Below are 14582 nucleotides of genomic sequence, written 5' to 3'. Positions count from 1 at the left end.
TTAGCATTTATTTTTTCTTCAGGACTGAAGAAAACGCATTTAGCATTTATTCTTTCTTCAGTATTGAAGAAAGAAAGAAAGAATAAATGCTAAAGATTACTTCAGTCCCCGAAGGCCCGAATCATCAAATTTAGATTTGCTGATACATTGTTATGTAAAATTAAATTAGAAAAGAAGTATATAGTAGAAATAAATTAAATATTAGAAATTTTATACTGCAGAGGTAACAATTTAACAAAGCTGTATATGATTATACTTTCGTCTAACTGAATAATCCTCGAGAACCTCTAATATTACTGATGTTAACACTCTTCATTGGAAATGAAGTTTGTTCTGTATTAGTTGATTCTTCGGGCAAATTCATAAATTCCAATGTTTGTAGTGCAACTTTTTGCAAACGGTTCAAAAGACCTGGATAATTATTTATTGCTTGGAGAAAATTGTCACGAGATAATACAAACATTTCGCAAATTTCTATTGCATAAACACTTGCAATGCGCGTCTCGTTCTTCATTACCAATGAAATATCACCGAAATAACAACCGTCGTCTAAATGACATATCTAAAATATAAAATAGTTGTTGTATACAATTGTTAATTCTATGCGAATATCTAATTATTGTATAATGTAGTTAAATACTTTGTAGTGATTTTTAAAAAATTGTTAAATATGTTGTTTTCTTTGGAAATTGTAGAGAGAATTTGAATTTAAAATAAACTGAATTGACTTTATTGTTAGGAATTAATTGAAGGATCTCAATACCTGTTAGACGCCATTTCATAAATTTTACCTCTTTTCCTTTACTCGAATAAACGGCGACAGTTCCGGAAACAATATAAAAGAATAGTTCGCCAGGAGTATTTGCTTTAACAATTTCATCATCAGGCAAATAAATTTTCGGTTCAATGGATTCTGCAACTTTGATTTTAATTTCCTGCGGTAGATGTTGAAAGAGAACAACAGTGTCGAACAGTTTTTTACACCTATGCAGAATCAGTTCCTATAAGTATCGAAATATTAAATAATAAGTTAAATCAAACAAGTTTAGATATAGAAAATTTATGTCGCAAACTATAATTATAATTGAATCCCACAAGCAAAAATTTTGTTTTCAACACCTGACGAAGATGTGGAGTGACTTGGGAGAAGATAATTTTTTCTCTATCAAAATTTCGTTTATTATAATAATCATAATAGGCGAGGAGACGATTTTGCGTGTTTTCTGGTAATTCTTTCATTTTCATGAATTCACGTAATTGTCGAAGATGTTTGCTTCTTTTTTTAGTGGATGAATAATAGAGATTCGATATTTCAACGAACTTAACTAAAATTATCAATAAGAGATATATAGTATTTTACTTTTAAAATGAAATTACTCACTTTTTAACCCTCTGTCTACTCATGAGACCGTTATTGACTGAAATCGTCTATTTTGGATAACATATGGGGATTATGAAATTTTCATTTAATTTTTATTTTATTTATTTAGAATAGGTTCCTAGGGCTACATAGCTCTTCGAGCTAAATAGTTAGGATAAGTTAGCGTAGGTAGAGGGTTAAGAAATTTAGTTATATATTAATTTTTTTTTAGAAAATATTGAGAAGAAGATAATTTGCGTACATAATAAATATATAAATCCAAGTCTCCCAAACATTGATAATACCAAATTTAAAATCATGTCCTCTAGGGTAAAGACTGGTAAAATGTGCGAGGAGGAAACTAAAGCCGTTGTTGCTCGTTGTAAGGAAAATATATATTTTTGTATTCTACTTGTTTTACTTAACATCACCTCACTTAATATCCAGGAGCTGAAAATTAAATTTAATAATTATTTCTAAGCTACTGACCGCATGAAAAAAAGGCATTCGGAAAGAAATATTTTTTGAAAAAACTATTGGGGGTTGAAACTTTCAAATTTTTAAAAAAATTAAATTACATATATTCAGCTTTAAATATATATATTATATTTAAAAAATAAATTACTTTTTGCGTCCTGGGAGATTTGCAGATTTGTGAATGGCTTGTGGCACGTAATACTCCAAACAAGCGGACCAATGAATTGTTATTGAAACAATAAGCGTCAGTTTAATTATTTCGTAGTTTTTTATAGAGACTCGAAATGTCTGCAAATAATAAATTTTTGGATAAACAAGATTATGTTATTAGATAAATAAAATTCATCATATTTTATTTACATCTAAGAAACTCTGTCCCAACCCTATGAAACAATGTCATTTATATCTTCTCATTTGATTGATAATTATTTACCTTCTTCAAATATTCCGTACCTTTCATAATATTACGAAGTGTAATAATTTTCATAAAATTAAAAATTGGAATGTACCATTTAGTGTTTTCCATACCACATACAAGATAGTCTATGAGTTCTTCTGGAAATATTGTCAACAAATCAAGAAAAAAGTAGCTTCCAAAATATTTTCTGTTGCAGGGATTTTGAATTAAAAATTTATTTATTATATAATTATCATATTATATTATTATATTATATTATATAATTATATTATATTATACAATTATATTATATTATATTATATTATATTATATAATTATATTATGTTATATTATATAAATAAAAATTTAGATTAATGAATTTCAAGACTTACTGAGCGACAATTTTCATGTCAAAAATAACATTTCTCGTCTGTATATCATAATAACCGGTGAGAAAATTGAGTATTATATCAAGAAGAAAAATAATATCGATAAAAATTGTTATTGGATACCAATCTTTTTGCATTTCGAAATAAAATGCATTTAGAACTGGAATTACAAATAGGGCAAGAATAGTAAACGTAACAAGAAACATAACCCAACATACTCTGAAAGAAAAATAAAATTAAAATTAATTTTTTAATTTTTATTAAATATTTTTTGAAAATTTTTACAATCCCACAATTTGTATACCTAAATCTAGAAAAAGGATGTATCATGTAAGGATAGAATTTAATTTGTCGATTAATTTCGTAATTAACAGCAGCAGTGCTTTTTAGAATATTCCTTGCGAATGGAAGTTTTCTTGACATAATAAATAAATTTCTAATCCATTGTCGCATATCAGTAAACAATCCATTTGTTAAGAAAATATTTCTCTTTTCATTTTGATTTATAAAATTGCACTTGTGATCAATAATCGATGGCTTATTCTAAATAATAAGATTATTAATAATAATATTAATAAATATTATTATTATTATTTTTATTAATTACGAATTTTATAAAAAAGTTACTATTATTTTGAAAAATGGATTTTTTGTTATAAAAAAAAAAGAATTTTGTAGAAACATTACCTGATTATCGTTAGGAGGATTGACTACTTCAGGAATGAATGCTAATAACTCCATTTTTTAATTTTGTAAATTATTCAAAAATTAGTTGGTAAAATTCAGCGTCTCATCTATGGAAAAACAATAAATAAAATGTTTCTCTGAAGCAGCTTGAAGTTTTCCCAGTAAACGAAAACTAATTGAAATGAATTAAAAAGAATTCACAAAGAGCTTTCGTGAATCCCGCTTTGTGACAAATACAAATTGGAGCCATGATGCAATTTTCCTGAATTCGTGAAACTGTATTGAACTTCCGAACCTTCTATCCGTACCAATTCACTGGACAAGTTTTGAGCCTTTAATTTTTTTTCAATTCGTTAGCACGAATTCAATGCATTCCTTGGCCATTTCTTTCGAATGCGAATTCGTTTGGACAAATTGGTACATATTGAAATAAATTCAATTGAATATACAAAGAGCTTGAGTGAATCCCGCTTTGTGACAAATACGAATTGGAGCCTACCAAAAATGTTAATTCGTTTCAATTCATTTGAATTAGTTTTTTTTTACTGGGTTCTTTGAACTGTTATTATTATTTTAATTGTTATTTATTAATAAATGGAAATTTCAAAGTTTTCTATTTTTTGTAATTTGAAATTCGCGGGTGATCTATGGCACATGCGCAACGAGGAAAGTAGTAATAATACAGATTCAGGCCGCAGAAGTGTGGTACGAAATTTCAGGATGTGAAAGAAAATAGAAGGTATAATAAAGTTAATGCTAATTAATTATTTAATAAATTAAGTGGTTATTTTACAAAGTGAAGATTAATAATTGTTTTTCTTTTATAATTATCAAACGACAATGATGCTGAGAATAAAATTGTACTCTGCAGTTTAAAGTTTACTTCCTATTTTTCTTTTTTTAACCAAGAATATATAGTTTAATGTTTTTTTAAATTTTAAGAGGAAAAAATTATGTTTTCTATTTATAATAAAAAAAATTGTTTAGTTTTAGTAATTAGTCAATAACTAACATTTGTGGTAAAAAAAATACGAAAATAAAAAGTAATCGTTACGCTCTCAGCGGTCGATTTCTGAAGTTGTATTTTACTCGAATAGAAGGCAAGAACTTTCAATGCCCCCACCACTACAGTTTCATTCCATCCAAAACTATGGAGCAAAAAGACTATAGAGACTATGGAGATCTGATGGAGATGAAAACGGTTTTTTAAACACCACGAACACCACAGAAACAGTAGAAACATTTTGTTCTAAACGATGAGAAAAAATTCGATTTATACGTGAGACGTATATTTAAACCTTCATTACATTCAAACAATGCAATATTTTTCATTTTACAAAATTAAAAAAAATCCCTTATTTTCATGGTAAGAAGGGGAAAAAGGGACAATAAACATAACCTATAAAATTTTGCTTCTTAGATCCCTTTCTTTGTGACGCATGACATTATTTTTTTTTTATTTTTGTAATGAGCAGGAGAGTATAAAATATAGGAAGGATCCTTTATACACGATAGAAACATTTTGTTCTAAACGATGAGAAAAAATTCCATTCATTAAAAATAATGCAATATGAAATTTCCTGAAGAGGAAATCCGTCGACTTCGAAACGTTGCGGAGTAACATTATTCGTATAAATAAAAATTCTTTTGTATAAAATATTTTTTAAAATCAATTTCGAACCATTGAAATTCGGTAAATTAAATTCGAGAATAAATTCTAAAATAATTTGACAAATATATACTAATGAGTACTAAATAAATATCCAAAACCTGAAGTTTAAAAATAAAAAATTAACTATATAACAAATTTTTCTAAAATAAAACACTTGTTTAAGTTAATAAATTTTTCCGAATAATTCCGGTAAATTAAAGAATATAATTAAACATAAATTTCGTTAAATTTTGTTGAAATGAAAATTTTGTATTAAATAAATTCGGTAAATGAAAAACAAATAAAATATTGTCAAAATATTTCTTTTGCAGATAATTATCTTTTTTGTTGAATAAATATAATTCTCTTGCAAAACCAAACGTGTTGAGACGAGTCTTAAATTTTTTTTTCAACGCCTGTGTTGGTAATGTAGCGAATTTCTTTAAGGCCACGTTGCGGCAAGTGTATTAAAGTGTGCGTCCTGTCGTTTAAGTGCGGCATCGAGATAATTTTTATTCTTTTTGTAAATAAACTAGATTTATCGAAAATAATAAATCATTCTATCAATAACTACATAGGGAATTTATTTTTCTATATCTGAATTTAATCTCGTTTTTAGGTAATTTTTCATATTTTTCGGATTAAAAGAGAGAAAAGAAAAAACCGTAATTTTTAAGGTTGGCTTGAATGATATTATAATATTTCCAAATAGGGTAGTAGACGTTAGATTATATTCTATCTGTATTTTTTTTCAAGCGTGGGTGTTAAAATTACGCCAGTGAAAGTTATAACTGTGGTATTTTTAAAATAAAAATTCAATGAAGTTACAATTTTAGGAGAATTTTTTTTATTAAGAAACTTCATGTGTTAGAACCTACCTCTGGAAAAATGTAAGTATATATTTTTTTTCCTTTTAAGGATATTTTTCTATTTCTTTTTGGTTTGAGTGCATTTTTTTGTTCGAATTTTAGAATTTCCTGAAATTTATAAATTCTTTGAAGATTTTTTTTCTTAGGCCTCAAAATTATTCACAGAATGTAAATTTTTTTTTAATGCAATATTAGTGAATTTTTTCCTTATAAATAAAATTCAATATTTATTTTGTATTTATCAATATTTATAAAATAAACAATAAATAATCGTTCTTAACACCTGAAGTTTGTTTTTGTTCGTTTACACTTGAAGTGAGCCTTACTTGCATAAGCTTCTTGATTTTTTACAATTTTAAAAAAAATTTAAGATTTAAAAAGTTAATAAGATTAAATAAGATTGAAAGTTTTAATTTAGTTCAATTTTTATAAATTAATTTAATATTTAATATAATAAATAATTTATTTATTTTTATTATTAAAGCTTTTAAATTTTTAAATAATATTTTTTTAAAATAAAATAAAATTTTATAACCCTGATACTATTAATAATTTTTTTTTTTTAATTGAAATTTTATACTTAATTAATTGTTAAAGTGTTCAATAATAAAATACATAAAATTAAATTTAAAATATTTATTATCAAACCTTAAATTAACTAGTTTTTTAAATTATTTTTTTTATTTAAGAAATTCGTTTCCTAAGGTTTGAAAATTTGTTTTATAATATAAAAGTTATTTAATCCCTTAATTTTCATTTACGTTTAAAAAATTTATTTTTTTTTGCTGTTTTTTATAATTTTCTATTTCAATTTTAAACGTATTGTCTTCTTTTTTTTACAGGCAAACGACAATTTTTCTTTTTTTACTGACTAATTGTCTTGTATGGGGCGATGATTTTTACGAGCTTTTGGGCTTACAAAGGACAGCCGATCAACGAGAGATTAGACAAGCATTCAAAAAACTCGCCGTTACTCAACATCCGGATAAAAATACAGTAAATAAAAATAATAAAAAAAAAAGTTAATAAAAATAAATAAAATAAAAGTTAACTTCTGTTAACTTTTTTTTATTTATTTTAAATTATTTTAAATAAAAAAAGTAAACTAAAGTTAACATTTTTAAATTTATTTTCATTAACTTTTTTTTTATTTTTATGTTTCTTTTTATTTACTTATTTTTTTTATTTATTTATATATGTTTACTTAATTTTGTTTTTTAATTTTTTTTACTTCTATATTTTTATTTATTGTTCATTTAATTTTTATTTTTAAACAAAAAAAAATTTCTGTTTTTTAAAGGACGATCCAAAGGCACATGATAATTTCGTGAAACTCACTAGAGCCTATGAAGTATTAAAGGATCCGGATTTAAGGAAAAAATACGATATTCACGGCGAAGATGGACTCGACAATAATCATAACCGAAATCAATATCATTCATGGAATTATTATCAGAATAATTTTGGAATTTATGATGATGATCCACAAATTATGACTCTGAACAGAAACGATTATTGTACGTTTTTAAAATTTAAAATTTTACCTTTAAGCTTTTTTTTTTTTTTTTAAATAATAATAGTAATTTGCGTATTTTTCAGTCGAAAGTGTAATGGACTCGGAAAAAATGTGGTTGGTGAATTTTTATTCGCCAATGTGTAGTCATTGTCATCATTTGGCGCCAGTTTGGCGTCGAGTAGCCAAAGAACTCGAGGGTGTGATTCGCGTTGGCGCCGTGAATTGCGAGGACGATTGGCAACTATGCAATCAAATTGGAATTCAATCGTATCCAACGATAATGCACTATCCAAAGGTTTAACAAAAAAAAAATTTTTAATTCAACAAAAATGTTCTCTTTCAATTTTTTTTTACAAAAAGAAAGTCTCTTTTGTTTATAATTAATTTTCATTATATTTAATTTCAAGAAAAAAAAACTTTGAATCTTAACTAAATTCAAGTAAAAAAAATTTTTGTAGTTTTCAAAAAGGTTAAATTGGCATTAATTTAGTTAATTTAATTAATCCAATCAATTTAATTCTTAATTAATTATTTAAGAAAAATATTAAGAATATATTCATAATTTATGATTTTTTTCAGAATTCAAATCATGGCGTTCGTTACACGAGTGAAAAATCGCACGAGGAAATTTTACAATTTGTCTTGGATCGTCTCGATGCAAAAATTGAGAAAATAACGAAAAAAATATGGAATCATTTATTAAAAGGACTTGAAACATCAGAAAAGCCGACATTAGTTTTTGTCTGCAATAATAATCGTAATTGTTTTACGTCCGACGAAAGACTTAAAGTTGCCGCAATATTTGTGAGTAACAGTATTTATTTTATATTTATTATTAAAATTGTTATTATTATTATTAACATAATTAATTTTTACCTTCTTTTCTTAAAATTTTTTTTTTTAATTTCAGGATAAAATGATAAATGTAAGAATTTTTCAATGCGAAAATGATTGCGATGGTAAATTTTCCGAAGATAGTGGCGTTATTTATTTCCCGCCAAAAAATGAAGATAATTGGAAACCAATTTCTTTGGAAGACGCAGCCGATGTTGATGAATTAGTGAAAAATATTCTCGATCAATTGCCCGAGCCGCAAGATATCAGCGATTTGGATTTTGAGGTGGGAATTTATGATTTTCCATTTTATTTGTAATTTATAATTCATAATTTATAAAATTGAAAATAAAATGAAAAATTTTGGAAAAAAAATTTAATTTCCAATTTAAATATTTTAGTTAATATTTTATAATTATGGCATTTATTAAATTTACTTAATATTTTAATTAATTTTTGTATTATTAAATTTTGAATTTATTTTTTTTACAAATTTATATTTTCTCTCTTTTTTTGCAGAAAGTGCAAAAAAATTTTGAATCTCAGAATGAAGACGGTTGGTTAATTTGTTTCTACATGGGACACGCGACCGAATTGGATGTTCAATTGAAAAAATTACCAAGCATCATTCAAGGAATGAATTTAGGTGAATTTTCATCAATTTACCATTTTTTTTTGTTGAAATTATTGTTTTTTTATTATTTTCTTTTTTTCTTTTTAAATTAACAAATTTTTTTTTTCAATTTGATTCTTATCTATTTTTTTAAATTTGATTCTTTATCTATTTTATTCTCTTCATTTGATTTTGTTTATGAAATTTTTTAAAAAACTTTTGCATTATTTTTCAGGTAAAATAAATTGCGTGAAATATGGAAATTTGTGTAGGGATTTGAACGTGAATCACTATCCTTCGTGGGGTGTTTTAAAACCGGGCGGCGCTTTTGAATTGAATCATGGTAAAAATACAATTAACGATATTTCCCGATTCGCAAAAAATAGTGTTAAAGCAAAAAATGTCTGGGCACTATCGGCGGAAAAAATACTCTCAATTCTTAAGAGAGAAAACGGTGAGTTTTTTTTATTGAAATTAAATTTTTTAATGCGTAATTTTATTTTTTAATTAAATTACATTTCTTAATATTTAATTTTATTTTCTACTTTAATTTAGTTCTGTATTTAATGTTATTTTCTAATTAAATTTAATTTTAAATTTTTAACAGGAAATGAAGCCTGGTTTGTCGATTGGTACGCGCCCTGGTGTCCACCGTGTTTAGAATTCTTGCCGGAAGTAAGAAAAGCCTCTTTGGAATTTGATTCATCGTCTGTGCATTTTGGGACAGTCGATTGTACAGTTCATTCAAATATTTGTAGACAATATAACATTCGATCGTATCCAACTGCAATGTTAATTAATGGCACAGAAACGATTCAATTTACGGTGCAAAAAACCGCCTCGAATATCGTTCAATTCATTCACGAGGCTATGAATCCCTCAGGTGAGAGTGAAATGAAAATTATTTTTCTTTTCTTTCTTCACTAGATGTAATTTTTCTTTTCTTTCTTCACTAAATGTAATTTTTTCTTTCTTTCTTCATTAGATGTAATTTTTCCTTTCTTTCTTCACTAGATGTAATTTTACCTTTCTTTCTTCACTAGATGTAATTGTTCCTTTCTTTCTTCATTAGATGTAATTTTTCCCTTTTTTTCCCCAGTCATAGAAATTACGTCGAAAAATTTCAATCAGAGATTAGTGAAGAAGAAAAGTAAACTTCTATGGGTAGTGGACTATTTTGCCCCATGGTGTGGTCCTTGTCAACAATTGGCATCCGAATGGACTTCAGTTGCAAAGGCATTGAGACCATTGAATTTTGTGAAGATAGCAAAAATTAATTGTGACGCCGAATCGAGTCTCTGTAGAACGCAGGGAATTCAAAGTTATCCAACAATTAGACTTTATCCCGAGGGAAGTGAAGGACTCAATACAGTTGCGTAAGTAATTAAAAACGAGTTTTTATAATTTTTTCCACCTTTCTTCAACTTTCAATTACTAATCATTTTTTAATTTTCTATAAACAATTATGTTAAAAATTAAGAAAACCCCCGAGTAACAAGTTTTAAGCAAATAGGACAAAATTTTTTAAAAGCCTTCCATTCTTCCATATTGTCCTCCATATTGAATCCGCCATTTTGAATTTTTAAAAATTCGACCATAGATTCGTATTCAGCGACCCTGAAAACCCCCGAGTAACAAATTTTAAGCAAATATATCAAAATTTTTAAAGTCTTCCATTTTGAATTTTTTAAATTTGACTACAAATTTATATTCAGCGGTTCCAACATTTAAAAATTACTCTATCTTTATTCCTTAGTTTTAGAAAATTTTGTTTATATTGTTTGGTTCGTGAAAGTTTATTATCGTTTGTTATTATTATTATTATTATTATTATTATTATTATTATTATTATTATTATTAGTAAAAAATGATATTTTGCATTTCTAAAAGCGTCGCCATATTAAATTTCGCTTTTGCCACTATTTTTCTTTTATTAAATAGAATCAATAAAGTAATTAGATTAATTTAATTCATTAATTAAATAAAGTCAATTAAGTACTTATAATTTAATTACATAAAAGAATTTTTCAATTCGAAAAAGGTTTAATAGTTTATTTTTATACTTTTATGTTATTAGAATTAGTTTTGTAACTTTTAGTAATTCTAATATTTTTGAATTTTACCGGCACTCTAGTAAAAACTGCTGGAGTCATAAAACGATTATTTGAATTTGAAGGAATAGTTTCTTTGTGACTCCAGTAGTATTACCTCCCCTCCACCCTGCGTCCCGTTCCCTTGTCCACCTTCCACCATTCTTTATTCATTCCTGGTAGACGCCGGTCACACAAAGCACGCTTCAACACGTTCAATCAAACAGTTTTATTTTAACATCCAACAAAATCGTTGTAATCATTCAATAAAAATGTGTTTTCCCGGTGAAATAATGAAGGGATTGTGCGATACTTTTGATCATTCGTGTAAGTTTTTGATTATTTTTATTTTCTTTCAATTTTTTCTATTAGGAAAACTTTCCTTCCCGTGGCTTCTTTTTTTTTCTGGATAAATTTTCATTTGTGATGTTTAGTTCCATTGTTTACTATGATATTTATTTAAAATATTTAAAATTTATACTATTTGAAACGATTAATTAGTAGATTTGAAGAATTAAATAACAATTCTAGATATTTAATTTCTAAAATCCGGCGAAATTGTATAAAACTAATATGGCCGTTAGAAGTACGCATCTTTTGTTGCCAAGGGTGGCAAATTTATTTCTTTTTTCCCTCTTAAAAGTTGTTCTATTAACTAACTCTTAACATAATTCTCAATTCCTAATTATTTCAATTTTTAACTCGGCAAAAAAATTAATTATAATAAATTTATCACTCGGTCGAATTATTATAATTTCAATAAATAAACTTTTTAGTTTTCCATAACCAAACATAATAATAAACATATTTAGTTTAATAGTTTTGGGAGACTTAACAGAATTTTTTAACTACAAGATAAATTTTTTGGTATTTAAAATTTGTACTATAAACTATATGAGAATGTGAAGGTAGATAAACTTACGTAGATTAACATATTTTTAGAAAATACCAACTCGAAGGAATATAAATAAAAAATTATTATATTAATAATAAACCAAGTTGAAGTAATAATTTTCTGCAAGAAATATATAAAAATGTTGTTGATTTGAGCTTTTCGTAATAATAAAAATTCGAGTTAAAAATACATGAGGTTGGCATTTTTAGAAGAATCACCCAATTAATAACAAATTAATTTCTTTTAACTTCAATCTTTAATATTTGAGGTGAAATAATTTTTCTTTTTGAATATAGATTATACAATGGACAAAGAGATTCCTCATCGATGTTACTCTGGATTACTGGATTTTTCCCAGTCAAAGTCAAAGAGCTGACCTCCAATTCATTTCAAAAGGAAGTTCTAAAAGGAAATGAACTCTACTTGGTAGATTTTTACGCACCATGGTGCGGACATTGCCAAAGACTGGAGCCTCACTATAATATTGCTGCCCAGGTTCGTAAAGTATTCTTTTTTTAGTTTTAATAAATTATTCTCAAATAAAAAATTGATTCATTTAAAAAAATAAATTTTATAAAATATCTAATTTTTTAAACAAAATCTAATTTTTTAAAAATTAATTTTTTGAATTGCTTTTCTTAGAGTTTTACATTTTTTTGCTATTGTTAAAAAGAATACTAAAATTATACCCAAATAATTTATAATTCTTAATTATTATTATAGCTTCTTGAGGGAAAAATTCGAGTAGCGCGACTCAATTGTGAAATGTATAGATCACAATGCTCGCAATCTGGAATTCAAGCTTATCCAACTCTAATGCTTTATGGACGAAAATCAAGTTACAGAATAGATGGTTTCAAAGCTGAGGAAATACAGAGTAATGTTTTGAAAATGTTAAAACTCAAAACAGAAGAAAAACACGATGAACTGTAATTATCGTTGAATCAAGTAGGTGCCTTGTGATCTATTTTATAAAAACGGAAAATTAACAATTTTATGATATTCAATTGATAAAATTGTTATTTTAAATTGACCGACTGTTGTTAATGGTCAATTGAATACAAAGAGAATTAATTTGTAATCTTTGTAGCAAAATTTAGTCAATTTAATTTATTAGTTAAAAGAAATTGTCAAACGGAATCTTTGTGTAAAATCAAAGAGAATTTTTACCAATGTTACTGATTCTAATCTAGGTTAGAATTTTCTATTTATTAGTTAATTTTTTTGCAATTTAATAATTAAATTTAGTACAAGAATGTAAGGAATTATGGTGCTTAGTAAGTCGGGTATCGATATTTTTTTAAATATAAAATAATTTAGAACGAAAGCAATACTTTAAAAATCATTCCTTTAAGTATCAAATATCTGAACTAGATTTGAACTAAAGAATATCGATATCCGAATAATTTTTTATAATTTTCATAAACTAATTAAGTAAGTTACGATCTGCGATGTGATAAAATTCGAATTCGTATTTTTTTTATCAAATTTTAAATTTACTTACATTTGTATGTACTTTAAATAATATTTCACAGATGATTTTTTAATATTTATTATTAGAATTATTATAGAGTAAAAAAATTGAATTTTTAATGTATCGATGTGGAAAGGTGTACAATTAGACAGAAACTATTTTTAAAAAAATTTCGATAATTTTCTTAATGTGGCAAATTTTATAAACTGATTCATTGCAGGTAGAATTTACGTCTACTTAATAAAAATTCATTTTTAATTTTAATTAAAATTAATATATAGTAGAAACTTTACCTATATTAACTCGATCATTTAATTTCTTTGTAAAGTAACTTTTAAAACATTTTCCATTTTTATCCAAACACTAATCACCACTGCACATGTGGTAATCCACGTTTTTGATATTCAACAACATAAACATAAGGTTGAACTTTATCAAAAAGTTTCATTTCTAATTTGAAAAAATGCGAAGGATAGGTTTCCTGTGTCAAATCACAACTATTGACAATTACTGTCAAATAACTTTATTAACTAACAACTTTGGAAACACATAATTTATAATATTCGACTTAGTTTATCCGCAAAGTTTATTATAAAAATTTTGTTAACAAAGAATTTCCGATAAAATTTTGTCAAAATAATGTTTCGACAATTTTTTAAAAATTTGTGGGTCAAAAGAACCTTATATGTAAAATATACTATTGTATATTTTGATAACATTAAATTTCCGATACAAGCGTAATTCTGATACAATTTGTGCGTAAAGAAAACCTGCACAACTGTTTAGACAAAAAATATCATTGCATTTCCAATACAAGCGTAATTCTCCTACAATTTGTGCTAAAAAAAGAACCTAGTGTAATAGGTTTTTATAAACTTAATATCATTGAATTTCCGATATAAGCGTAATTCTCCTACAATTTGTGCGAAAAAACCTACTGTAATATAGGTTTTAGTAAATGTAATATCATTGAATTTCCGATAGCGTAATTCTTCTACAATTTGTGCGAAAAACGAATTTTCTGCATAAATGCATTAATTCGAAACTAAATTTATAAACTTATAAAAAACTAAAAATGATTGACCATTAAATTTAATTCTACTTTACACAATTAATATTCTCATATTTCGATACTATTAAATCTTTAATAGTAGCGTAATGAATTGTTAAATATTCAAATTTTAAAAATGGTTGGTTATTAAGAATTTGTGAACATTACTTCAATTACACACTGTGTGAGAAGTAAAATAATTTGTATACTATATACTTGGGAATAGTGAGATGAGTTAGGAAAAACACCATATTTAAAAATTTTTTCAATTAATTATCT

General features: G+C 25.6%; 2 protein-coding genes across 4 annotated transcripts; one reads left to right on the top strand and one right to left on the bottom strand.

The window, feature by feature from the left end:
• Window positions 1-14: 14 nt before the first annotated feature.
• LOC122508591 (potassium/sodium hyperpolarization-activated cyclic nucleotide-gated channel 1-like) lies at window positions 15-3364 on the bottom strand. The gene is made up of 9 exons (XM_043622040.1): window positions 3311-3364; window positions 2928-3166; window positions 2627-2842; window positions 2271-2442; window positions 1986-2125; window positions 1623-1810; window positions 1120-1325; window positions 792-1001; window positions 15-562 (listed from the first exon to the last, which is right to left on the bottom strand). Exons 1-9 carry the CDS (start codon window positions 3362-3364, stop codon window positions 263-265), a joined length of 1725 nt encoding a protein of 574 aa, XP_043477975.1. The 3' UTR covers window positions 15-262.
• Window positions 3365-5427: 2063 nt separating this feature from the next.
• LOC122508621 (dnaJ homolog subfamily C member 10-like) lies at window positions 5428-13594 on the top strand. 3 transcript variants are annotated; one of them, XM_043622079.1, is made up of 13 exons: window positions 5428-5580; window positions 5718-5851; window positions 6673-6826; window positions 7131-7347; window positions 7430-7641; window positions 7926-8150; window positions 8257-8466; window positions 8700-8826; window positions 9029-9247; window positions 9401-9676; window positions 9893-10169; window positions 12075-12273; window positions 12502-13594. In XM_043622079.1, coding segments are annotated over exons 2-13 (2328 nt in total). In that variant the 5' UTR covers window positions 5428-5580; window positions 5718-5849; the 3' UTR covers window positions 12712-13594. The 3 variants fall into 3 exon arrangements, with proteins under 3 accessions (XP_043478014.1, XP_043478011.1, XP_043478010.1); XM_043622076.1 differs by having other exon boundaries at window positions 5428-5638; XM_043622075.1 differs by having other exon boundaries at window positions 5428-5851.
• Window positions 13595-14582: the final 988 nt, after the last annotated feature.

The sequence above is a fragment of the Leptopilina heterotoma genome, unplaced genomic scaffold, assembly GCF_015476425.1.
Source record: "Leptopilina heterotoma isolate Lh14 unplaced genomic scaffold, ASM1547642v1 Lhet_55, whole genome shotgun sequence".
Lineage (NCBI taxonomy): Eukaryota > Metazoa > Arthropoda > Insecta > Hymenoptera > Figitidae > Leptopilina > Leptopilina heterotoma.
Note: the sequence above shows the minus strand (reverse complement) of the source record. Positions and strands in the feature narration are given on the sequence as shown.

Coding starts and splice junctions, on each gene's coding strand:
- LOC122508621 (XM_043622079.1), top strand. Junction 7,642..7,925: donor CGATAATGCACTATCCAAAG/GTTTAACAAAAA, acceptor GATTTTTTTCAG/AATTCAAATCATGGCGTTCG. Junction 8,467..8,699: donor TCAGCGATTTGGATTTTGAG/GTGGGAATTTAT, acceptor CTTTTTTTGCAG/AAAGTGCAAAAAAATTTTGA.
- LOC122508591 (XM_043622040.1), bottom strand. CDS start 3,364: ATGGAGTTATTAGCATTCATTCCTGAAGTAGTCAATCCTCCTAACGAT. Junction 2,443..2,626: donor GACATGAAAATTGTCGCTCA/GTAAGTCTTGAA, acceptor TCCCTGCAACAG/AAAATATTTTGGAAGCTACT. Junction 1,811..1,985: donor AATCTCCCAGGACGCAAAAA/GTAATTTATTTT, acceptor TTTAATTTTCAG/CTCCTGGATATTAAGTGAGG.